The sequence below is a fragment of the Phodopus roborovskii genome, unplaced genomic scaffold (genome assembly GCF_943737965.1).
Source record: "Phodopus roborovskii unplaced genomic scaffold, PHOROB, whole genome shotgun sequence".
NCBI lineage: Eukaryota > Metazoa > Chordata > Mammalia > Rodentia > Cricetidae > Phodopus > Phodopus roborovskii.
The window spans coordinates 10991021-11017578 of NW_026126599.1; the positions used below are offsets into that span (position 1 = coordinate 10991021).

The 26558-nt window shown below is 39.6% G+C and overlaps 1 protein-coding gene across 3 annotated transcripts in view; it reads right to left on the reverse strand.

The window, feature by feature from the left end:
* Window positions 1-4594: 4594 nt before the first annotated feature.
* Pan3 (poly(A) specific ribonuclease subunit PAN3) overlaps window positions 4595-26558 on the reverse strand; it is a 116974-nt gene continuing 95010 nt past the window's right edge. For all 3 annotated transcript variants that reach the window (XM_051205136.1, XM_051205135.1, XM_051205134.1), the window contains 7 exons: window positions 23278-23443; window positions 21022-21112; window positions 16167-16306; window positions 13542-13671; window positions 13085-13149; window positions 9558-9696; window positions 4595-7484 (listed from right to left, as the gene is read on the reverse strand). In XM_051205136.1, the coding sequence (XP_051061093.1) occupies window positions 7344-7484; window positions 9558-9696; window positions 13085-13149; window positions 13542-13671; window positions 16167-16306; window positions 21022-21112; window positions 23278-23443 (872 nt within the window). In that variant the 3' untranslated portion in view covers window positions 4595-7343. The remainder of the gene's footprint in view (window positions 7485-9557; window positions 9697-13084; window positions 13150-13541; window positions 13672-16166; window positions 16307-21021; window positions 21113-23277; window positions 23444-26558) is intronic.

Consider the following 26558-nt stretch of genomic DNA (forward strand, 5'->3'; position numbering starts at 1 on the left):
TTACATAGAGGACCCAAGTTCAGTTTCCAGCACCTATATGGTAACTTACAACAGCAATTACAGTTCAAGGGAATAGATGCTCTCTTCTACCCTCCACAGAAGCAAAGTACACACATGATGCAAATTCATATACACATATAGGCAAAACATTCATACACATAAAAATAAAATCTGATGGGGATATCCTTCTGCATGCTGTGAATATATATTTCTCTTTTTGGTTGGTGAATAAAGCTGTTTCAGCCAACGGACAGGCAGGATGGAGCCAGGCAGGAAGTATAGGCGACATTGCCAGACTAGAATTCTGAGCAGAGGAACACAAGGAGTGAGTGGCCATGCAGATGCCATGTAGCTGCTGAGGAAGAAAGAGGTCCAGGCATCACTGGTAAGCCAAAATCACATGGAGATACATAGATTAGTAGAAATGGGTTAATAATTAAGAGATTGCTAGCCAATAAGAAGCTTGAGTGAGCCATCAGGCAAGCATAAGCCTGAGTCTAAATAGCTGTGGGACCAGACAGGACAGAAACTTCAGTCTACAAAAATGTTTAACATAATTTTAAAAATAAGAGTGCACTGGATAGCATAGCTCAGCCATTAAAGCCTAGCTCACAATCAAAAATGAGGATAAGAATGGTAACAGACATGAACATCCAGCTTCCAAACATGCACACACATGGGCAAGCACATTCACACAAACATTCACACATGTATAATGCATAAATTTCATTTCTGCTGCTGTGGATAAAATATGACAAAAAGCAACTCAAGGGAGAAGAGGTATTTTCACCCACAACCCCAGGTTATAGCCCACTACAAGGTGTCACAATGATAGAAGTTAAAATAGCTAATTATATCCTATAGTCAATAGCAGAGATAAATGAATGCATGCATGCATCTTGCTTGCATATATTCAACTCTATTTCTTCGTTTCTACACAGTTTGGCCCCTGGCTTAGGGAATAGTGCCACCCAAAGTGAGCTAGGTCTTCTTACACCAATTAGCTTAAGGTAATCCCCCAAAGACATGACCATGGGCCAGTTCAATGTAGACAATCCCTCCCTCCTTGAGATCTGTAGGTTTGAATGAGAATGACTCTCATAGGCTCATATATTTGGATGTTTCCTCTATAGGTGCTTATGGATCAAGATGTAAGTTCCAACTGCTCCAGCACCATGGCCACCAGCCTGCTAATGCCACGCCATGATAGTCACAGACTCTAAAGCTCTAGACCCATGAGCCCCCAAATGTTCTTTTTTTTTTTTTTTTCTTTTAAGTTGCTTGGTCTTAGTATTTTGTCAGTCATAGAAAAGTAACTAAGACAAGACCCTCTTCGCAGGTGACTCAAGATTGAGTCAAGTTGACCATTAATACTGCCACAATTTCACCCTTTGTCAACTTAACATACATCTTTTTTTTTGTTTGTATTTCGAGACAGGGTTTCTTCTCTGTGTAGCTTTGTAGACCAGGCTGTCCTCAAACTCCACCTGCCTCTGCCCCGAGTGCTGGGATTAAAGGCATGCACCACCATCACCCATCACATCTCTTTAAAACCATAATTTTCCAGCAGATGTGTGGTGCATGTCTAATCCCAGTAATTGGAAGACAGAGGCAGGTGGGTCTCTGTGAATTCTAGGCCAGCCAGGTCTATACAGATAGATTCCCACCACCCAGGGTTATACAGTGAAACTCTACATCAAAAACAAAATTCACTCTACATCAAAAACAAAACAACAAAGGCCTGTAACTTTCCTTCCACAAAAATAGCCCAACACCCAAAAGCTGCATGGTTAGGGTTATCAGCACTGACCTCACTTTCCCAGAACAACTTTTAGTTCCTCTCTGTTGTGGCACCATCATAGTAAGTCAAGGTGTGTGTGTGTGTGTGTGTGTGTGAGAGAGAGAGAGAGAGAGAGAGAGAGAGAGAGAGAGAGAGAGAGAGAGAGAGAGAGAGAGAGAGAGAGAGAGAGAGACTGTCTTCCTTTTCTCGTCTCTGGCTAGTTTCTTCTCTGACTTCTGCTGGGGCTTCCTTACCTTAGTCTCTCAAGCAATCCCATGGCTTTAACTGATACTCATCTGACCATCTTCATGTTCACATCAGACCTGTGCCTTGAACTCCAAACTCCTATGTGCTAAGCTGTTCTCAGTTCTTTGACCCTGTGTCTTTTGGATGGCTTCAACAGCTCACATTCCACCCACTCTTTCCCAGGAGTCAGGGACAGCACTGCACACCGGTCAGGAGAATGATCTGTTTTCTGCCTTCCTCTTGGTATACTCATTCTCCAGAAGCTTTACCAGGGGCCAGGCCAATGGCAGGTGCTCTTAGGCATATTCTTAGCAGAGCCCTACTTTCAGGTAGATCCGCTCCTGCTACTGTCACTCTCCCAAGCTAAAGCTCCAAACATAAGCCTAGATGTTATCCCCACTGCACCCTGTCCAAATTCCAGACCCACAGAATGAGACAGGGTATATGCAAAACAATAAACCAGTATGGTGTGTAAAAACTTAAGGCACTGGGCCAAACTTTTAATCAATCACCCCACTTCTAGATCTGCCCCGCCCTGTCAACACCCTCTGTCATTCAGAGAATTTCCAGCAATCCCAAAGATCATTCTCTTTATTCCATGCTGGTTCTAGCTTTAAAGTACAACCAGAAGCCAACACTTTGCACACTCTCTGGGGCCACCTGGCCAGAAGCCCTATCTTTCCCATAGAAGGCCATACAAACCCCTTGGCATTGAGGTTGCACACCTTCCTGGTCTGTCCTTCACACTATAACTATTGTGTCACACCCCCCCTTCCACCCACTATCATTCTATAGCCCTTTCACTAGGAGTACAAGCCGAGATAAAGTTCACAAGTGGAATATTTGCCTTTACTAGAAGCTTTCCAAGTTCTCATCTTAAGCTGCTGTAGCAGCACTCAACGTGCTGTGCATCCTACAACATTCCTGCACTTTCCTTCCCATGATGGGCTGGCAACTCCACTTCAAGTCCTCACTCAGCACCAGAGGTCAAGAGACCTCTGTTCAGGCCACCCTCTGAAACTGTGCCACTACCTAGAGGGCCAACATAACCAGGTAAATGAGAATTACCAGGCCAGAGAATTTTTCTGGTATTAATGTTCCCTATGGGGAAAAAAAGTTATATTATCTGATATTTAGACTCAACTCTTTATTTGCTAATTTGATAACTAGTTCTCTTCTCATAACCATAATTACCTTCTAAATACTACATACAAATGCCAATAACCAAGGGAGTTGGAGTTGGTTGTAGCTGCCCCTCACACCCAACCAAAACCCAAATGATGTCTTTTAAATAGTAGAGTGCATGCATTCTTCTGTATGGCTTAGAGCATGTCTGTAAGATTGCTAATAATTAACTCAATGTGAATATAACTGAAATAACTGTCCTTGGAATGACAAACAGATGAAGCTCCAAACACCAGAAAAGTATCTTCGCTCAGCTTTGAGAACTGACATTAAGTAGACAGTCAATGACCATCTGGTGAGTTCATTCCACTGTGGCACTGAGGGGAGGGGATTAGCTGCTTGACCAAAGACACAGACGGCTTCACTTGCTCAGCAGTGGGGCCAGTGTTTCCAATACTTCCGCTGGGTCTTGTTGCATGCAGCTGGGTTCTTACCCACCTAGTCACACTGCTGTTGGAAAGATTTAGAGGCATAAGGATTAAAACGAACCTTTTCCCTTCTGCCTCTGCCGTCTATGAGGAAGGTTTTATTAGAAGTGGAAGAAGAACCCACAGCCTAAGAGCTGTCAGACCACAGTGAGACAGAGTGAGAGCTGCACCATTGCTTTTGTTGGAGTTCACCAAATGTTAACGCTGGCCTGGCTAACTATCAAGCCACTTACCAGTCCCTCAGCTAGAGCAATCTCCTCACTTGATCACTCTGCCATCCTCATCCTAAGCCTCAAGCCCCTTGACTACTTTTCCATCCTGTAGTTTCAAATATTCAAATCATAGAAATTTCAAACATATAATTAAAAAACAAACAAACAAACAAACAAACAAACAAAAACTACCACCAACAATAAAAACACAATAAAATACTCTTCTGGCTCAACAGATGCTAACGTTTTTGAGCAATTTATCCTTGTGGAATGTTTTTGGGGAAACTGGCAAAGAGTGTCTCTCCTCTACCTGGAAAACTGGACCCTGACAGGAGTTACAAGGTGAAGCTCCTGTAAAGTGTGCACAGCTAGCCCTTGTGAGGCCCTGGAATCCTTCCCTAAATGGGGGAAGGTACTAGTTCCACGTCATTACCTGTTCTGTCAGACAGGTAGTTTCTTATATAATCCTACACAGCAACTCCTCATATCTAAGCCTTAGTCTTAGCACAGACCCAAGACATAGGAGCCACACAATCAACAAGTAAATGGTAAACCATCCATCAAGTCTGCTACCATTTCTCCCAAAGGCAGCTCTTTAAAATACATAGGTAAGCCCTGGGTTGTATGGCTATGTCATGTGTTATGTGGCTGTGTAAAATACATAGGTAACAATTTTCAAAACCCAATCAAGACCAACACTACTCTGCTATATGAACTGGTAACAATAACAGAACAAAGACAAGTTTATCTCTGTAATTCTTTATTAAAAAATACTGCTATACACATAGAGACTGAAAATAGGGTTAAAGATGAGCAACAGATACTGGGATTGTGATGTCAGAACTAAACATACTGGTGCTTTTTAGGAACGATGTTGATATTCAAATGACAGAACCAAGGTCAAAGCAAAATAGAAGGGCACCCTCAAAGGTATCTGCAATGAAGTAAATACACTAACAGAATTTAAAATAGGCACAGACAGCTGAAATGAGCGAGACTACATGATTTCAAGGGTTGTCCTTTCCGTGCTTTGTCTGTCATAACAGGAAGTTATGGGAAGTTCACATCCTTAATTTGATACTCTCAGATATTAAAGTCTTTCTATGGACTAAATATTAACTTTCAGACAACCTCTTAAATGGGTTTACATTGTGGAAAAGAGGGCTCCCTTTAAAAAAAAAACAAAACAAACAAACAAACAAAAAAAAAAAAAAAAAACCAAAAAAAAAAAAAAATCAAAAACCCTCCCCCCAAAAACACCAAAGCAGAACTCAAGAGTTCTTTTGAAAAAACATTCCCAATAAAAATGAAATGAAAAATAAATATAAAACAAAGCTAAAAAATATGCATTACCTGACACCAACTGTTTTCTGGCTGACAATATTTACTCATGAAAACGTTCAGCTGACTACCTTTAATACCCAAACCAAGCCCTGAGGTTACTAGGGGCTGAAGCAAACTAGCGTTTTGGATGCAGACACTCTTGGGTGTATGATGTGAACCTGCCTTGCAGAGGGGAAGTTTGCTGGTCTATGCAGAACGAGAGATTCAAGCCCTAATATTTACCCCTGCCCTTCTTTAGCATTCACATAGCATTGGTCCACAAATGAAAATTTTCAAAGTTCCCAGGCCCCTGAACTAAAATAGATGATCCCCTTTCATTTTCAAAGAAAACAATATTGGAAAATCTCCAGCCCGCTTATAAAGTAAGCATTTCATATTTCTTCTAGAATACAAGTAGTTCTTTTTTGTACAAAAGAATTACAATATGATTTGTCAAAAAACATATAAAAAGACAGCTGCTCTTCCTCAAATACATGAGCTAATGATAGAGACTTTTGTGTGTTACATCGAAAGTTCTTGTTCCTTTTAAATAAAAGGTCCTTTTAAACAAAAGGAACATCATGGTGGCAAATGTTCATTATCCTTTGAATATTGAACATTATGTTCTTTTAAAATCCATCCAGATTAAAAGCAGTAATTGATTTTCTCGTTAACAACTGATGCTACCACTCGTGGATGCAGGCGTGCTTGTTCAACATATGAAGTGTGTCTCTAGGTGACAAGAGGTGCTTGCTTTTTCTTGATGCAGATCTCAAGGCAGAGAGAAATCATTTTAAAGCTTATAAAAAGTGGACAGAGAAATGTTAAAAACTTCTCTGAAATATACAAATACGTATGCTTGTTAAAAATGAGGACAGTAACATCAGCTGCAGGTGCTTGGGCGTCTGTCTTGACCTTCTGAGGCTCCACATCATTCTCTTCCTAGCCATGTGGTTACACCTAGCGCAAACTGAGCACTCGGTGCTGGGAAGGAGATGAAGTCTTCATGGTGGCCTTAGGAGAAAACCCCTGTGTATTTGGCAGTCTTCAGTACTGAAGTGACCACAAATCCCATGAATACTCGAGTCTGGCGACAAGTGTATGTCCAAATAGTAAGAAAATTCCAAGGAGGAAAACAACTTCTCAGGATGATCCTGCAGAGTGAGTTTCATCACAAGGCCTGTTACTTTGGGTTAAGCAGTGAGTGCAAAGGCACAGCAGAGAGGTGTCCCTCCAGAGTCAGACTGCAAAGCATTAGACCACTGCTGTGCTCAATTCACCTTCTCAACAGCGTCTGAGTCTGTATCCAGTGTAAAGTACCATTATAAAGCTGTAGTTCAAAGGAAAAAAAAAAAAAAAAAAAAAAAAAAAAAAGCAAATGGAAAGACCCTAAAGTAATATAACTCCTCAACTTTAGGCCTTCAACACAATTTCATTTTTGCTATTAAAAATTGCATCAACGTTAAGTATATCTGACTGGCAGGCTCTTTGAAGAAGGCTCCGAATGAACCTGGAGAACAGCAGGGCCTGCTCCTTCAGCTACTGTTCCGATTGTTACCTGGAAAAGGATTTAAATCAACAAATAGGGGAAAATTCATATCTGACAACTCACTGATATTTCTCTTTGTGTGTTCTTAAACACAACATAAGCTTCAATTTGAGCTAACGGTAGGTGGCACACAGAGCTTACATACAATACTCTTAAGGACCATGCACTACACTGTACTTCTATGAACTACTGACCTGGCCCATCCCCCAAAAGCAAATTCTGCATCTCTCAGTGTCAAAAATCAGCCTCTTTTTCTTTCCTAATGTCCTTGCAAATAGTTCTTGTAATGAGCATACAATGTGGCAAGAGGTCAAAGGTCAGAAAAAGTCTTTAAAAAATTGAAGTGCATACACAAGTGGAAAAACAGAAGCAGGAGCATCTTTCACCATACGGTGACCTTAATCTGACAAAACTTCTTCAGAGGCCTGTGGCAGCCAGAGTGCGTAGAAAGTGAGACATTCTTCCTCAAGTAAGTAACAGTGCACCTGACCCAAGTGCAGACGCTTCACTCCTTCCTGCTCATTCCCCTGGTGGCAGGAGGCGGAGGACAGTTCACCGCGTAGTGCAACTGGCTATAGGCTCAGTCCTTCACCATGCCCTGTGGACATTTTTAGCAAATACTACAACTGACCATTTGCAGCTGCAATCAGTTCTTGAAAGGTATTTTCAAAGCAGCGTTTTAGGTCACTGTACGTCACCACCAGCACGCTCTTCTCATCCCTGGAAATCAGGCTTATTTTTTCTGGCACACCAGCGTCTAACTGAAAGAAGCAAGGTATAGAAAATATGCAGTTCACATTGATGAAGAGAGCTAATTTAATCTATTTTAGGACATTTTCAACAATGATAAATGAAATTTATCCCTCTCAGATTTCCATAAACAGCTTACAGTACCACAGGTCAAAATGCATAAAATTTCAACTCAAAAGTTGTTTCTTTTTCCAAAGAAACACTGCCATGTGTCTTCTGCCTGCCTTAGTGTTTACAATGTATCCAGTTCTATCTTCTGTCAACTTGCACTCTTTAATTACTCACCCAATAGTTTCCATTTTGTATATGGTGAATTCCAAGTCAGAACAGAAAGGATTAAGTATGTAATCTTTAGGAAAAATACTTAAGGATACTACTGTATCCATAGCCAAACTGTACTCCAAAGAGTGTCAATTAGATGTCACCAATGAGTTGTAACAATATACCAGTAGTAGTTCCTTCCTATTTTGCCATTTTAATTTTTAAAATGTTTCCCACCCATATATTTCTGTAGCTTCCTCCTTGGACACCAGCTTTTGACCTCTGTTCACCCATTTCAGCTACTGGAGTTTGGCAGGAACACTTAGGATACAGTTGCCATTGGAATTTTAGTTTCTTCCTTCAGTGTCCCACTAACTGACTCATTAAAACAGGTTTAAATTTCATTGGCGGCATAAAGCTTTCAAAATGTTTCCCAATAATTTTTGTCATCAGTCCCATAAAAATGACCTTTCAAAGAATCTTAGATTTTAATCAATATGATCTTTTTACTGTACCTTCAAACTTGGAAAATAGACATTCCAGATTTGGAGTAAGTTTTATTTATTATTTTACAATGTGACGTAGTACACGTCAATGTATCTATATGCTCTAACACAGTTCTAACTACAGTGTGCTAGACATCAGCAATACTAGGTTACTACATCTGTTAGAATAGGTTCTACTTCCTGCTCCCCAAAATGATATCCCTCTAAGAGAAGTTGTGGAGGATGAGCACACAGCACTGTGCTGTGGACAACAATCTCAGAAAGTTCTACAGAAACTCAAACAAGGGCAAAACAGCACTTAGCAGCACAGCCTTCCCTGCAGGATTACCACTTGGAAATTAGATCAAACCAATCATGGTTTACCTACTGGACATTTTCTCCTATGCTACTGCAAATGTACAGAGGAGTAGGTCAAGGTAGTAAGTATTTTCAAGAGTTGAGGGGGAGAGACACATATACTTTAGATCATTCATTTATACACACACACACACACACACACACCTTTGCTTAATCATTTTTTTTCCTTTTTCCACTTTTTAAAAATAAACTATTATCAGTTTGCAAGTTATTTAACAAAGAAAGAAAAAAACAAAAGAAAGAAAGGCCATGGAAGGGATTTGGCACCTCAAATTGTTTTGTCAACACCTGATTTAAGCATAAGCTATACAAAGACTATGATTTACTGCCAAATACACCTTGTCCTGTGTGTGTGTGTGTGCCACAGTGCATGTTGTGGAGGTCAGAGGGAGATGATTGGCCTTTTCAAAGGGTTCACATATCAGGTACTTAGACGATGATTCTTAAAAGTGGGAAAATTACAGTTAAGCAGTAGCAATAAAAGTAACTTTATGGTGGGGGGGGGTCACCACAACATGAGGAACTGTATTAAAGAGTTACAGCTCTAGATGTTCCTGCTTTTGTTTCTTGAGTGTTGGGATTAAAGGTGTGAGCTACCATGCCCAGTCAAAAAAAATTCCATTTTAGAAAATGTCCTGTCTTAAATTCCTTACAGCAGGTATACATGTTTTCTTCAGTCTCCGAGAACCTGTACACACTACATCTCTACCAAGTTGTAGTTAATTACCCTTGAGATCTTAAAAGTTCAGTGATTGTAAATGAACATGCCATCAAGCCTGACACACCTGCAGAAAGAAGAGAAAGAGCTCCAAAGTGTCCTCTGACCCTGTTTGTGCACATGGGGTGCACACACACATGCGCGCACACACATACATGCGTGTGTGCGTGTTGCTAAAACAAAAAAAAAAAAAAAAAACTGATATAACTATTAAAAAACCACTGGTTTTCCTTACGAATTACCTTGTTAAGACAGGAAATGATATGACTGAGGTCAATCCAGGGAGCACCTGCTTCTGTGACCTGATGAAAAAGATGGTCCCTAAAGAGTTTCAACAGATAACGGTCTCCAGTCTCTGACCAAGTTGGATCCTTCTGAAACCTGGGGAATTAATATTTGATCTCAGTAACTCACTCTACATGCACATGGTCATATTTTTCAGACTCAAGATTAACCCGATTTTTTTTTCCAGTAAATAAGAAATTAGACAGGTTTTGTAGTGTTTTAAAACAAATGAACAAGAAAACCAACCTCAATCAACACAAAATACATAAATCACACATCTCAACATTAAATTTACAAGAATAATTATCCCTTACATACTATACAATCTTTACAACTAGATAAAAAGGAGAAAAAAAAAAGGGGGGGGGGAGTCTTTAAACATCTCCTTCCAGACATGTCCATTCTCCATGTTACAAAGACATCAGGGAAGTTTCTACTTTACCAAGGAACATAAAATGTGAATGCTCAGGAAAAAAGATGAGGTAGCTTCCTATCCTTCACATTCACCAAAAGGTGAGCTATGCTGAACTGGAAACCAGAGACCCCTGGTAGTTTTCAGTGACCCAAGTCTATAGGAAACATGTCACTCCTGTAAGCAGAGAAAGCAAGGACTGCCCAGCTACATACTGCTAGGAGAAATGGGGTATTTTTCCTGGAAGGAGGAAGCTGGGGCTGCTGGCCCCAACTAAAGCATGCTCTGCAGTGAGCAGGAACAAGACATTAGTAAGCAAACTAGAAAAGGCCAGTGGCCCTAGATGGGATTAGGGGAGGAAAGAGACTGGGAAAAAATTCACAAGCATTCTAGAAGAAAGAATGAGCTCATTCATTCATTCCAAAGTATAAACTATTGTTCTTTGCCAAAACTCACAGTCATAAGAAAGTTTGATCAATTTGGCCATGTACATAAACATCTACAGAGGAAAAACCTAAGCAGAGTCAGAGACAATTAGCTCACAAACAGGCAACCTATAACAGGCAAAGATCAAACAGCAATATAAAGAGTAATCAAAGACAAAAAAGATTCTCACATAGGCTCCTTCAAGAGTAAAGTCCCAAGCAAAACAGTACTGAAACTCAACTTCTTACCTGACAAATCCCATGTTTTAAGGAAAGGGTTGTTAGTCAGGCCTTCTCCAGAATAACAACTAACTATTGTGCAGCACTGTTCAAGGACACCACACTGGAGATAACATGATTCCCACAGGGCATGGCTCTGCACAGGGAACTGGTCTGCACATATGTGGTCCATGGCATCCACCATACATGACCAGGTAGTTAACCTGTCTGTCTCTAGTTCTCTCTCTCTTATTTCTTTGTTTGTTTTTTGAGACAGAATTTCTCTGTTTATCCCTGGCTACCCTAATGCTGGCCTTGGACTCACAAAGATCCCCCTGCCTGTGTCTCAGAGTTGTGAAATTAAAGCTGTGTCTCCATCCCAAGGGCAGTAGAGGGAGAAGTGGTCAGACTGGTGTATGATGTAGGATTCTGTTTAATTATAAACAGAGTTGAGCAGAACTATTTCTAACATTAGCACAATTAGAAGTGACAATGTTTATGTACTTAAGAAGGAAACATAAACAATGTATTTGTACTCATAATTTTGGATGTATACATAAAATTTTTACAAATAAACTAGTTAGGGGGGACAACTGGTAAGACTGAGGATGTCAGGTATAAAAGAGTGAGAATATTTTTACCTCAAAACTTTTGAAAATTGAAATATAACATATTAAGAAATGTAAATAGAATTTTCTGAGAATCTAGAATTTTTAAATATAAATCATTTTCAATAATGTATAAAAACAAAGAAAGACAAATTTCACTTTGCAAAAGACTCATGGATCTGCCTCTTGTGAAAGGTGTAGGCTACAAGAGGGTGTGCTCCACTGAATAAAAAATAAGCAAGCAACAGAGTGTTTACTCCAAAGACACCTCCCCCTCAACAGAGAGAAGACGAAGCAGGTTAAAGTGTCATGTGGCAATTGTGAGGCACAACTAGCCTGGATGGGAATAGGAGATAAGAAAATGAGCTGCTAGGCTATCATCTACTGACAGAGCTGACTGTGAAGTGCTGAAGAAAATTTGCTTAAGTGTGTTATAAGAAGCAATTATCAACTCCAAGAAAACACAACTAAGAAAACTACAGGGAAGAACTGTGACTCTGCTTCACTTTTTGCTTTGCTGAGCCTGGTATGTATTCTTCACAGCAATGACAACCCCAAGAACACAGGACTTGGACGTCCTCAGGACAAGGAGAGTGCTATGTGGAAGAAAGAGGAGGGGTCACCAAGTGAATTAAAAGCAGAGAGAAGTCACAGAACAAAAGAACCACATGTTTTCAAGTACAGGATAAATAAATGAAAATGCTAAAAACAGGGCATCAAGAACTAGTTAACACACATTCTCTTACTTAGGAAGATTATTAGAGATAATCCTAACTGAGAATCTTCATTTTGAAATCAACCAAGAGGTGTCAGATGGGTGGCTTCGCGGTTAAAAGCATTGGTTGCTCTTACAGAGGATCTGTTTGATTCTCAAGACTCACAACTGTCTGTAACTCCAGTTCCAGGGGATCTGATGCCATATTCTGCCTCCAAACACACAAGACATGCATATGGTGCACAACATACATTCAGGCAAAATACACATATATGTAAAATAAAAATAAATCTTAAAATAAAGAAAAAAGAAAAAAAAACTGGTTTTAATTCCATGGGAGAAAAGAAATCCCACCAGCAGTGGTGTGTGCCTGTCATCTACTGCTGAGAACTGAGACAATGCTGAGTGTAACTTACACTGCAGTCACAAATGCAACTCTGTCCAGCCTGTCTAACAATTAACAAAGCACTGACACCAACTCGATGGGTGTCTCATGACTCTAACTTAAAAGCAAAGTTGAACTGGAACAGCATGAAATGATGATATCACTCTATTATCAACACGACATCTATCAAAATGCATTTTCACAAAAAAGAAGAGGCATGCTACAACTAAGAGATTTCTAATGTTTCCCAACTGACCAGATAAACAGATGAGATCAGGCTTCCTGCAGTAGACAGGGCACTTGCTATGGCCTTCCCTTACCTGCACACACCACTCATTCTAATATGGCATACAAGTTCATAAGAACAACCACACCTGGGCTGCGGTTTGAAATAACCCTTTTTATTCTTTCTCTATTTCTTTGTTTTAGTTTTTTGAGACGATTTCTCACTATAGCTTTGGAGCCTGTCCTGGAACTTGTTCTAAAAGAACAGGCTGGCCTTGAAATCAGAGATCAGCCTGCCTCTGCCTCTCAAGTGCCAGGATTAAAAGTGTGCATCACCATTGCCTAGCCAAAACATCTCTTTAATGGCTAGCAGTTTTAAGGTCACTTCATTAAGAACGTCCCCCTTTTCTATATAAAAACATAGGAAGGTAGTCCACTCATTCCTTATACAATTAGTTCCCTTGGTTTTAAAACATGCTGTAAATATGTCCTTACTCAGGCCTCTCGTTGATTGTTCCCAATTTTGCTAGAAGCCTAAACAGTCTTCCATTTTGAACCTCCTATAAAACATTTTAAAAAGAGAGAGAATGTTAATGTTTCAGCTGAATATAAACGAGTTTTAAAAATGGTACTCTGCACACATGTTATCCTTATGCAGTAAATCCCAACACCCACACTTTTGGGCTCTGTTCTTAAACATACACCTTTTTGTGCATAGTCATACTCAAGGAGATTATGCAATTGATCAGTTCTAGAAAGTATTAAAAATACATTAAGTAAAACCAATAAAACCAAGATTTTAGATACATGATTATAGCAAAGTCATGAATGGATAGGATATTAGAGACTAAACTAACACCCAGTATGGACAAGAGCATTGCAGTCCCAGTCAGTCAGCTGACAGTGAGTACTATATGCCAATTCACTTGGTAACTCATACCAGACTCTTTACCTTAGCAAGGTCCTCCTCGATGACATCATTTCTCATTTGAGCAGCATCCAGCTGAGTATAAAACCGAGCACCAATCATAGGCATGATGTCATTTACACTCCGCATCCTGTTTTGGTCAGTCAACAAGTACCTATCAAGACAGAAAAGAATCCCGTGAATGGCCAGTGCAAGCTGGAACCACACAGTCAAAGGCACACAGATGCTGCTGTCACAATAATGTGCTCATAATTTGAAAACAGTTTTCATGCAAATTAATTTTTTTCCTGAAACTTCAGTATTACTTCTCTTCACTGAACATTTTAACAGTGCATGTCTCCTTTATGTGTCCACTGTTACAGATGTGAAAAGGTTAAGTAGAAGAGGGCCACACTTACCCATTTCCACCTTTAAGCCCTTTGTTTTAATAGTTCTACATGAAATAACTGTGAAGAAGTCTAAGGATGTAAAACATTGGAAGGCTGAGAGGGATGGGGAATTTTGCCTCCTGTTCTTCAAAGATAACCTGCTGCTATTTTTGAGACAGGGTCTTGCTATGTTGCCCAAGCAAGCTTTAAACTCTTGGGTTCAAGAAAGCATCTTGCCTCATAATCTTTGGATTACAGGCACACGCCTCCACACCTAACCAAAAAAGAAATTGTGCAAAAATGAGTTAGCCCAAAAAGAAACTGTCCTCTGCTCCATGACTTCATGTGTTACCCGTCACTTCTGGGAAACCTCTAGAGCAAAAGGGACCAGTTCACTTCTTTTTCTATCATCACTGAGGGAGAAAGTAGTGTTCTACCAAGAGCTGCTTATAAACACAGTGATGGTCAATCACTTGACTGCGGCTTACTCTAAAGGTAAGCCCTTCTCTCATCTCCTTGAACTATGCTTCAGGAAACCATCTTCATGGGTCTTACTACTGCCTGCAAACAAGCTCATTTGCTTTTATGTTTAACATTTTTTTTTTTTTTTAACTTTGTGTATATGTGTGGCAGAGAGGTAAGACATCTGAGTGCAGATGCACACGGAGGCCATAGGAGGAATTTCATCCCCTGGAGTTGCTGCAGCTGTGGGCAGTTTTGAGCTGCTGGATATGGATGCTTGGAACTTAACTCAGGTGCTCTGCAAGGGCAGTGTGCACTCAACTTGCAAGCCATTTCTCCAGCCCCTAAAATGTCTTTTGTAAACATCTAAAAGATGGATGAAATTATGCTAACCTCATTAAAGTACACTTAGATTTTGGCATGCAGTAAACACTCTTTTGATAAGTAGATGAATGATTATAACCACATAAATTATCTTAGTTAATCACCTTAACCACTGATATTTAAATTTGCCTAATTATACTGAAACCTGTTACCAGCTATGTGATACCTTGACAAGGTACTTTACCTTATTGTACCTCAACTTGATCTCTAAAATGGGGCTAGTAATGACACCCATTTACAGAGATATTAGAGAATCAAATGTAAGTCATGTCAAGAAACTCAGAAATGCCTTGTGTAGCTCTATACATGTTAGTTTATTGTCCATAGTGGCTTTTCACTTACTTTTTTTCAAGTATTTAAAAAAAATAGTATATAAAGCCTCACGTATCATTATCCACTTTCAATAATTATTAATATAAAGTGAATTTAATTACTATCTTCAGCTCCTTTTTCAAAATGCAGTATTTAGAGTTTATAGCCTGCAATTGTCTAAAACAAACTGGATGTTGCAAACTAAGGCTAGAATCATATACAAAACCCTTTTCTCTAAAAGTTGTATTATCTTAATTGATTGTTATTCTAGGTCTCAGGCAAGCACTGACTTCCAGTGTCTGACAAGCAAAACAGGGAAGCCAGTTTAATAAAGAACAGGTGGGCAGCCCCATCCTCCATCCCCCAGGTTCCATACCCCAGGGCTGGTCCAAAAAGAAACTGGATCATCCAGGACTACACAGAAAGAGCAGAAGGGATCACTGGAAGCTAAAAGAGACTATTGATTAGGATTAATAAATTCTAATTGCTTCTAGAACATAATAGGGAAAATTAGAGTCATCCCAGCCTCTTTTCCCCCTAGAATAAAGTCATCGCTGTAATAAAGGTGGTTTACTCTTCCTCTGACATTCTCACTAGTTGATGTATGTATCTGAGATAGAAGTACACAGTGGATTTCTCTTAAGTCAGATCCATTCCCAACATATACTCAAAGATTTCCAGGAATCCTCTGTTCTCTGCATTACACACCTGGACCAGAGGCTCATATATACAATTGGACCATAGTAAAGGAGGGCACACTGAAGGAGGCTGGCTGTGTTATAGTATTTCTCACTGTCTAAAGCAACACTGGCCAAGGGAATTTAAGAGGTGGCAGAAATGTTTGGTCTGTAGCTTGGAGCTACATACATGGCTGTGGGGCTCCTGAAATACAATTAGTGCAACCCAAGAGCTAGTAGCTAGTTTGTGTTGGTATAACTCTAAAGGGTACTCTCTGACCAAGTGATTAATTGAAACAAACTGTTTATGGATTCACTGTAAGAAATATATACTCAGCAATAAAGATTAGGACATCAAGCAGCTGCTTGTGTGGGAGGCTCCTATGGAAAGCTCTATCTTAATTATAGAGGAAGATCACTCTGCTTCATGAAGCAGGAACACTTACAAGATGAGGTTCTTCAGGTCAGAGGAGTAGTTGATTGTCACCAATTCCATGGCTTTCTGTAAATTCTCTCGCTGAATTCCTGCCAAAGAGTTGCAAGCCAAAGCCAACACAACTTTTCCTAATGATATCAGATCTGCTTGCTGACATGAGAGAATAAACATAACTTAATTTCTACTTCTCAGATGCACCTTCAACACACCAAACATATCACCTAACAGGAAAGTACATTGTAAACACACAATAGGCAGGGCTCAGGGCAGGTTCTCAGCATGGCTACTTGTTAGAATCACTATGACCTGATTGAAAAGGATTTTTCTTTCTCTTTTTTTTAATTTTTAGTTTTCCAAGACAGAGTTTCTCTGAGTAGCTTTGGCTGTCTTAGAACTCACTCTATAGCCCAGGCTGGCCTTGAAGTCTCAGAGATCTACCTGCCTCTGCCTTCTGAGTGCTAGGACTACAGGTGTGTGCCACTACCACAGGGCACTGATTTCTGAGCCCCTCTCTCAGTCTCATTTAATGAATAGGTCCAAAATGTTTACAGCATCCAAGACACCCTAATCAAAGTGTTTTTAGAACTACACTTTTAACAAACACCACTATAAGCAATTCATGTCTCAATTATGGGACAGCTGCTTTAAAAAGCTTGTGACCATTGGGAAGAGGGGGTACCAAGAAACTCCAGAAGTCAGTTTTCTCCTCACACCTTTATAATAGCTCTAGGGATCCACTGAGGGCATCTGGCTTACATGGTAACTGTCTTTAGCTGCTGAGCCATCTCACTTGTCCCAAAGTTTGTATTTTTATTTTGAAATTTAAACACAGCTGACACTCTTCCCTGTTACACAGAACTAAAGGCCATTGCATGCTGGCTTTGATAAAGATCACTATGACTAAACAGGTACATTTCTCATTTCATTAATCCAAGATGGCCATGTGATTGTGAAGACAGGACATCCCATTATGCACAAGCATTCACATGACTTCAAAGCATATATATATCACAGAACATCAAACAGCAAGGACCTCAATGACACCCTATGTCTTTGTTTCTCAAAACACTATTTTTGGTCACTACTAATAATATGCCTTGAATTCTTTAATTTTTTTCTCTAATTTCTTGTTTCAAAAATGAGCTACCCTGAAACTTTCCTTCTAAAACAGTGGCCCTCAATCTTCTGATGCTGTGACCCTTGAATATAGTTCTTCATGTTGTAGTAACCACCAAACATAAAGTGTTTTTTTTTTTTTTTTTTTTTTTTTTTTTGAGGAAGGGTTTCTTTGTGTAGCCCTGGCTGTCCTGCAACTCACAGAGATCCACCTGCCTCTGCCTAAGTGCTGGGACTAAAAGCCTGTGCCACCACCACCCAGAATAATTTTGCACAGCAATGTAAATACTATGATATGCAGGCTTCTGATAATGCAACCACTGTGAAAGGGTTATTTAACCCCAAAGGGGTCATGATCCACAGATTGTGAACTACTGTTATGAAAGGATTTGAGCACTAATTACAATTCCAAAAAAGAGAATGGTCCCGCAGCAGCCCTCTGCAAAGATAACCATCATTGACCTAGAGGAAAGAATGTGGTTGCTCTAAGCATGGAACACATTTGAAGTAAATTTTAATTGAGGGTTTCTATGAATGCTTAAAATCTGAGATGGCATCTCACTTAGTGCATGCATTATAGGAGTTTTAAAATCTAGCCGTAAGCTAAAAAGCACCCAAGAAGCTTAAACACAAACCAAACAAAAATAATGCCTATTGGCCTCCTCCTTGCCTGAGTTTTGGTGTTATCCATTACAAATATGATCTGGGGTTGGCATCTTTCAAAGTCCCTAATGGCCATCAAGAGAAAGGAAATGAGTGTGTCCAGGAAGCCAGGGATTTTAAAGCAATCACCAGTGAACTATAGCACTAGATGGCTATCCCTAACATTTTACCCATGTAGAGCTTAAGCCAAACTCCATTACTAAAAACACTTAACTGTTAAAACTGAACATTTTACTCAAAACGATTACTGTGGGCCTGACATTTTACACATGAGCTTCTATGACCAGAAAAACTGACTAAATTTACAAAGTATTTTGAATTCACAGGAAGAAGTGTGGGATTTATGCCAGAGTTAGGAGCCCAGGCAGTAGCATGGGATGGGGATTACTGTCACTGATGTCTGGCAGGGATGCTATGAATGACCAGGTGTCCTTTCAGCCACCTTAAACATAAGTAATCCCCTCCAAGCGATGTTGATGGAATTACAGAAATTCTGGCTTCGAGCAACACACGAGCAACACAGAGTACTGGGCATTTCTACATGATTTCAATCCAATGTACACAGTGTGTCAGCAGCCTGTGCCAACAGACAGCCTAACTTACAGAACAGTGCAAGTTTCAGTGTGGTCCCACCTGCTATGATGCCTCCCCCAGACCTAGGCAGCTGGAGAACTACCTGGGTCTAAAGAAACAAAGTCTATGCTGAATATTCCCCCTCTCTAAAACTGACTTAGGATGGAAATAACCTTTCAGAAATAAACTACTTTAGATTACAAGTTACTTTCTAATAAAGTCTTCATTAGTTAAGAAATTGTAGCATCAGAAACTCAGGAACTCCTTAGTTTCCTCCTAATTTTCCTGCTAAGTAGTTTTGCAGTGGTTATTTTGCTTCTTACCTCCAACAGGTTTTTCCCCCCATTTGTTGAATTCAGGTTTCCCCCCAACTCATTTTCAGTTTCTTCCTGATTCTTGGTTTCTTGTTTCTTTCTCTGATTCTATCTATGGCTCTACTTATGTCCACTTTACTGAAAGTCAGTCTCTAGTCACGAGGCTGAAACAGACTATGAGAAACAGACTACAAGAAACAATGTACTCCTCTCTCCTGAGCCCTCTCTCTCCCATCAATAAAAATATGTGTATGTATTTCTGTATGTATGTATGTATATGTGTGTGTGTATATATATCAAAAAATGGAAAGAAACCCAATATATCCATTTTACTGAAAAATAAAGCGACAATTGGTTGAAAGTTGACAGAGTTATAAATGAAAGCAGTTTCTGACTTACAAATGCTTGCCCAAGCTTGTAAAATAGTTGGTCATTTGTAATTCAAGGCACTCCCTGCTCCTTTTTAAAGAGCCTTATTTTATAAGATATTACACAATAAATTAAATGGGTGAGATAGTATCCATTTGCAAGAAATCCAAAAAGTGACTAGGAAAAGAAAATTCAAACTAGTCTTATTTTATATTCGTAAGTGGGTTTTTTTTTAGTGCTGGAGGTTAAACCCAGGGCTTTGTGCATAACTCCTTAGTCAAATACTAATTTTTAAAAAACCAATTCCATTCAAAACAGAACATTGATAACTCTAAGGTGTGAGTTTCATTTTTTAATGTGGACCAGAGGTTTCTAGATTTCTAGTTACAGTACTGGCTGTAGTGTCTAACCTTCTCAGACATATGTAGATTACTAATATTTAGTAATACCCAGTCACACTTGGGCTACCTTATATGATAGCCTATGCTCACCTCAAACTCACACTGCCTTATCTCCAACCTCCTCCTCAGTGTCACAAACCACCCATATCTAGCTCATCAGTCACTTCTGGATGGAAAAAAATTTAGGCCAATGAATTACTAGTAAGCTTAAAGCAGAAGAAATGCCACTAAGCAATAACATTCCACAAAAAGTGAAGAGATAAACCACATTTATACAGACGAAAGCTGCTTCTCTAGGTGTGCATGCATGCAAATCAGGATTCTTCTCCACATTGTCCACTAGATGCCACTACCAAGCAAGGCAGCCTGGTAAGGCAAGCACAGCCAAGGGGAATTAAGACAGGAAAGGAATGCATACGATGTGTGCAAAAAAGTACCACTATATATCAGACAGCATGGTTTGTGGTTCAATAGCCATGGACTGCTTCATGAGGCCGAAGACTAAACACTACATAGGATTCTATTTCTTACCCTGTCATTTCCTTCCTTTTGTTCTGAAAATTTGTCTTACACTAAAGTAAACAAAAACTTTCTTTTGAAACAAACAAAAGTTGAAAAGAGGACAATGGAAAGGATCTCTTAATGTGATGAAACTATTCTGCCTTGCATCAAACCTCAGGTTAACAAGCATCTAAACACAAATGAATATGACTTCTTTCTTATGAAAAGAACTAAAATCAGTTTTAAAGACAGGTACATATCCCAGTGTAAAGCACTGCAAGACAAACTGACTAAGATGAATTACTTACTTTAAAAACACAGGTTACATTACACACAGTAATAAAAATGAAGATAACTACTCCTAATCCTTCCTCACAGGGACAGTCTCCCTGTTGTTTATTGCAGTACTGGAGATCAAATGCAGAGCGTGGAGTATGCTAAGAATCACTCTACCACTGAACCACACTCTCAGACCCAGGGTTGGGTTCTTATATTTCTTCACAGTAGCATATTAATAAGGAAATAAACAACAAAATAGCTAAGAATGCTGTGAAGCATGAATCAGTAATAATAGAATGAATTTAGAGAATAATGAAATTCTGGAAATACATACAAAGTAACAGATTTTATTTTAATGTCACTCCTTTGAGAATAATATAGTGGGAAAGTACTCAAAAGTACAACTAGTAGGTCTGAAAAAGTGAGACAAGTAGTAGCATCTAATATAACCCCCTAGAGTCTCTCCTTGTATTAATGGTCATTCTACCTGTTTCAATATAAAACTGTACTAATTACACCACAGAGATTAAGAGACCACTCAAAATGAACTGAAAGTTAGACTTAAAACCCTCAATACTTCAAAACCAAGTGTAGATTAAAAGAACAAAGCCAAAATAAGCTTTAAGTACCCATGCTAACTCTTACTCACCTGGTATTGAGCCATTAATGCCAAAGGATTATTGTTTTGACTGTTATCAAATGTTAAAACATCAAAAACTCCTACACAATTTACTCGCAACCTGTGAGGGGCAAATTAAAGAAAATTATTACATTTTTCTTTTTATATACTAATAAATATTTAACATTTCCTAATATTAGAAAAGGATCTAAATGTTAATGACTATAACTTCCATCTCCATTTCAGAGATAATGAAACTAAGACTAAGAGACATGAAATGGTGTGACTCTAGTCATAAAGGTTAGTAACTGATAAAGTCAGGATTATAACCTTAATACATCACACACTTTATGAGTTACTCAATGAACTTATTCCCCAACACATGCTAAAGATGCAGCTGCCACTGTTCCAAGCATCTCACATACACTAACATCTTCATGAATTTACCAAACAGGTATTTTTAAACTAAGAGAAAGTGTCACAGCACTTGCTGACCCTCAGAAAAGCCTAGAAATTCCTTGAGCCACCTACAAGGCAAGTAACTAATAGCAAGGGCATGGAGCAGAACACCAGTGGTCTTTACTGTTGGTTTTTACTGGGTGTGCATGCATAAGGTCTCTCTATGTTATAGCCCAGGCTGTTAGCCTCCCAAGTAATTAGACTATTACAGGTCTGAACCCCAGGGTCCAGTTCCGTAATCCATGCTGCTTAAAACAACTCTCAAAAAATTATGGCAACTAAAAAGTTAGGTGAAATTATTAGTTGGCGGCAGTCTTGTAGTTCTCTAAACCTTTCTTTGTGTTCAATTTTATCTTCAAACAAATATTGGGTCCCTCTTTACCATAAATTCCCTTCCCGGATAGTGAGATCAACAACTAACTTATCCATGGATCCCTCATCTAATACCTGCTGGAAACAGGAGCAAACACCCATACATAAACACTGAGTCAAACTAGAACCCAGATGCAGATGGAGAGGACAAGACCAGGTGGCAGAAACACATAGAGACAGCTTACCTGAACAAGGAGGAGCTAATGGGCCACCAGACTGATAGCTGGGAAGCCAGCATGGGACTGTCTCAGGCCTCCCTGAATATGGGTCTCAGCCAGAAGGACTGAGCAGTCTAAGGGACCTCAGACAGTGGAGCCAGGATGTATCCCTGGTGCACAAAAGAACTTTGCGAACACATCCCCCATGGAGGGATAACTGCCTTAACCTAGGGACAGGAGAGAAGCTCTAGTCCCTACTTCGCATGACCTGTCAGATCTACATGACCCCAACTGGATGGCATTCCCCTACATTTGGAATTGGGGTGGGGGGGTGGGAGAGGAGGGTGGTTAGGGTGCATGTGAGAGGGCAGAGAGGGTAAAAGGGAGGGAGGGAGGGAACTGGGATTGACATGTAAAATAATAAATAAATTAAATAAATAAATAAATAAAAGCTTTGACTCCAAAATTTAAGTTCAAGGACAAGTTACCGGGGAAAAGGATTTCTATTTTTGTTTCCACAGAAAATGAAAAGCTGTGGATTCCTTCCAGACTAATGTGGTTTGATCAAGCCAGACCGCCTGAAACAGAGTACCAGGTGATCCTACATTCAAAACAGCTGGACAAAGCAGCCAGGATTTCTGCATCTTCTTAGAATCCCCCATGACAGTGCCCCTTACCAGCAGGAAGTAGTTTGGAAAGAATGACGCCCAAATTCCCAAATATTGTCTATAAATGTCTGTTTTCATTTAAAAAAAAAAAAAAGGTGAAATTAAGGTCTTTGCTGCCTCATTGTATTATTCTCAACTCTTAGAACCTAACCAGCAACAATCTAGCAATTTGTTAATCCCAGCACTTGAGAAGCAGAGGCAGGAGGATCTCTTTGAGTTTGAGGCCAGCCTGGTCTACAGAGCTAATTCCAAGACAGGTAGGACTGTTACACAGAAAAACCCTGTCTTGAAAAGTCAAAAGGTGGGAGTGGGGTGGGGAGCGAACTGCAAACTTCCCAGATGAACAGCTCTGCAGATAGTCTGCCAATCTGAGACTGACATACGATCAAATTGAGAATGATGGTTCTATATGAGCGGAATTGATTCTTTGTCTGTATTTCCAGATACCATGCCAACATTTCTGGGGGTGTTAACAGCCACCTGTACCTCCAGGAAACCCAAAACCTTCTTTTGGCCTCCATGGGTACCAAGCACATGTGGTACACATACAAGTATATAGTTGGAAAAGTTGCGCACTCAAAATAAATTTTAAAAAGAGAGAAAGATTCAAACAATTCAAATGCTAATACCTTGTTTTGCCAGTTATCAGAATCTTTGTTGGATCCATTACTCGACATGCCAAACCAGCTGTGTGAATAGTACGCAGAGCAGAACTCAGCTGGACAATATACGCCCAAATGAGAGATTCTGGTAACAGTCCAGCATGCTGCCTAGGCAGTGGTCCATCATGCTGGCCTAGAAAGCAAATGAATTTTCATAACAGTAAGAATTTAACAGAGGCCCAAGTGTTTCTAAAAGCAGTGTCCTTACCAATGGTGAAACAAATAGTCTACTCTGAAAGTAGTTGTGTTTATTCTAACAACTTTTGTAGGTGTTTTTGTCTGTCTATTTTGTGTTGCTGGAAATTTAACCTAGGTACACACACATATTAGGCAATGGCTCTACCACTGAGTTCCACCCCTAGCTTTTAAACTGCTTTTTCATCATACTTTCTAAGTCAATATTGAAATAAGAGATAAAAGACTTAATTCATTATTGTTAATTATTTCAGTGAATATAAAGTCTTGTAGCAATATAACAGTAAACCAGCTTTATGTGAACGAGGCTAAAAATGTGAGATTAAAGGGTTAATTATGAATAAACATAATAAACAGAAAGTAGAAGTCAGATGTCATAGCACTTGCATATAGTCCTAGTACTCAGAAAGCAAACCAGGAAGACTGCTGCAAATTTGAAGCCAGGCTGGTCTACTAAGAACTCAGAGTCAGTCAGGGCAGTCAGGGTTCCAAAATAAGACCTTACTTCAAAAATCATGATTAAAAAAAAAAAAAGAAAAGAAAAAGAAAGAAAGGAAGGAAGGAAGGAAGGAAGGAAGGAAGGAAGGAAGGAAGGAAGGAAGGAAGAAAGAAGATAAATTACAGCTTGGAACATTTATTTATTTATTTATTTATTTATTTATTTATTTGCTTGCTTGCTTGCTTGCTTATTTATTTTCTCAAGACAGGGCTTCTCTGTGTGACAGTCCTGGCTGTCCTGGAACTAGCTTTATAGAGCAGGTTGGCCTCAAACTCACTGAGATCCACCTGCCTCTGCCTCCCCAGAACTGCTTGAAAGTTATGCACCACTGCTGCCTGGTGGGACAACACTTTTAATAAGCACATACAAAATGAACCATTTCATCTCAGCTTGGACAGATTGAAGTCTTAGAAGTCTCCAAACGCTCTTCACAGACACTGCTAAGATGTCAGAGGGCCTGGGAGAGCCCTCAACAGAGCCCAGCACTGGGTGGGGGTGGGGGTGGAAAAAAGGTTTTTGTTTTGTCTTAAATGTACTTATGAGTGCTCGGCATGTACACCCATATGCCAGAAGAGGGCATCAGATCCTGTTATAGATGGCTGTGAGCCATGTTTGCTGGGAACTCAGGACGTCTGGAAGAGTAGCCAATGCTCCTATCCACTGAGCCATCTCTCTAGCCCCATGGAAAGAACTTTAAATGAAACTCTGCAATTGGTATGGCCATAAGTAAAAGGAGTACTGGTTATTCTGTTTTGTTGTTGTTTGTTTCAGACAGGGTACACCAGTATGTAGCTTTGGCTGTCCTGGAACTCAATAGGCATACTGAGTTGACCTTGAACCCAGAGATCCACCTGCATCTGCTCTAAGTACTGCAATTAAAGAAATAATCCACTATACCCAGCTATTCTGTGCTGTTTTTGAGACCAGAATCTTACTTTGTAGCCCTCCAACTTGTGGCAATTCTCCTGTCTCAATTTTCTAAGACTAGGATTATAGGAGTGAGTACTTACAGCAAACACATAGGACTTACTTCCTATCAGGTTTGATTCTAACTGTACCATTCACTTAACTTGATTTTAATCTCTATAATTTCTCTATATAAACACAACTTCTCTATCTCACATTATCCCCATCTTCTAAATAATACACTTCTAACAAACATGCCTTTTCAAAAGAAGTTGTTGCTACATAATTTTATAGTAAGAGAAACAATAGACATTTACATGTGTAGGTATATTATGGGAGGTCCTAAAGAGTATAAAATGGGTGGTGGTAGCACACACCTTTAATCCCAGCACAGTAAGGGGATCTCTGTGAGTTCAAGACCAATCTGGTCTACAGACACCTAGGACTGTTACACAGAGAATCCCTGTCTCAAAGGGGGGAAAAGTGTAAAATGGAAGGGCTGACTTTGAGAAAATATAAATGTTAAGATACAAGAAAAAAAATACAGATTTTTTTTTTTTTCAAATTGGTGAAATGCTCTGAGTAGTTCTCAACAGGGAACAATGGCAATGTCTGCAGATCTCTCTGGCATCAGAGCTGAGGTAGAGGGGTATCCAGTTGGCAGGTACCCTGTCCAACAACCTGCAATAAATATATAGAATAGCTACCACAAAACAAGTGAGGCAGCCCTAATGGCAACAGTGCTCAGGTGAAGACAGCTACAAATCAAAGCCAACAGCAACATCACAGGTGTTGTCACTATGATGGGAAAGTTGTAGTACATCCTTCACAAAACTATGCCTGTGGACAGCCAACACAGTAGAAGTGACCACATGTCCGACCAACTGGGGTTTCAATGGAAAACAACTACATAACTACATCTTCTTCTTTCAACTGTCAGAATGCAGATAAACCACGGCTGCCAGTGTGCTGCTTCATTCCCGGCTCCACACCAAAGAATGAGACCGTCCACAGAATATAAAAGTTAACATCTCCACACGGGTCTACATTTTCTCTGGTTCATTTTCCCAATAAATAAGTACATTTTTGACTGAAATTATAAATTTTTAGGTTTCTCTGAAATAGCTGAATTATAAAAAATAAAAAAAATACTCCATTTTTATGTAAAGTTATTTTAAAAAGCATGACATGGAACAAACAAAAGCACATGTCTATGGACTATAAGACTATCAAATTATGCTTACAGGGTACAAAAACTGGGAACTATCTAGAGTAAACAAAAGATACTGACATAAAATCTGAGTCAATAAACATATTCTCCAAACTTGCTGCAAACCAGCACCAATTCTTTGAGAAGCCTTAAAAAGATGCAGTAGGGCCCTTAAAATGACAAAAATAAATCTATATATGTATTTTTGAAGATGTATTTATTTTTATGTGTGTTGGTTTTCCCTGCATGTTATGTCTGTGTGAGGGTGTCAGATCTCCTGGAAGTGGAGTGACAGACAGCTGTGAGCTGCCATGTGGGTGCTGAGAACTAAACCCAGGTTCTCTGGAAGAGCAGCCAGTGCTCTAAACCACTGAGCCATCTCTCCAGCCCCCATCTGTATACGTTTTAATACAAACTACTGTTCCCCAGAACAAATGT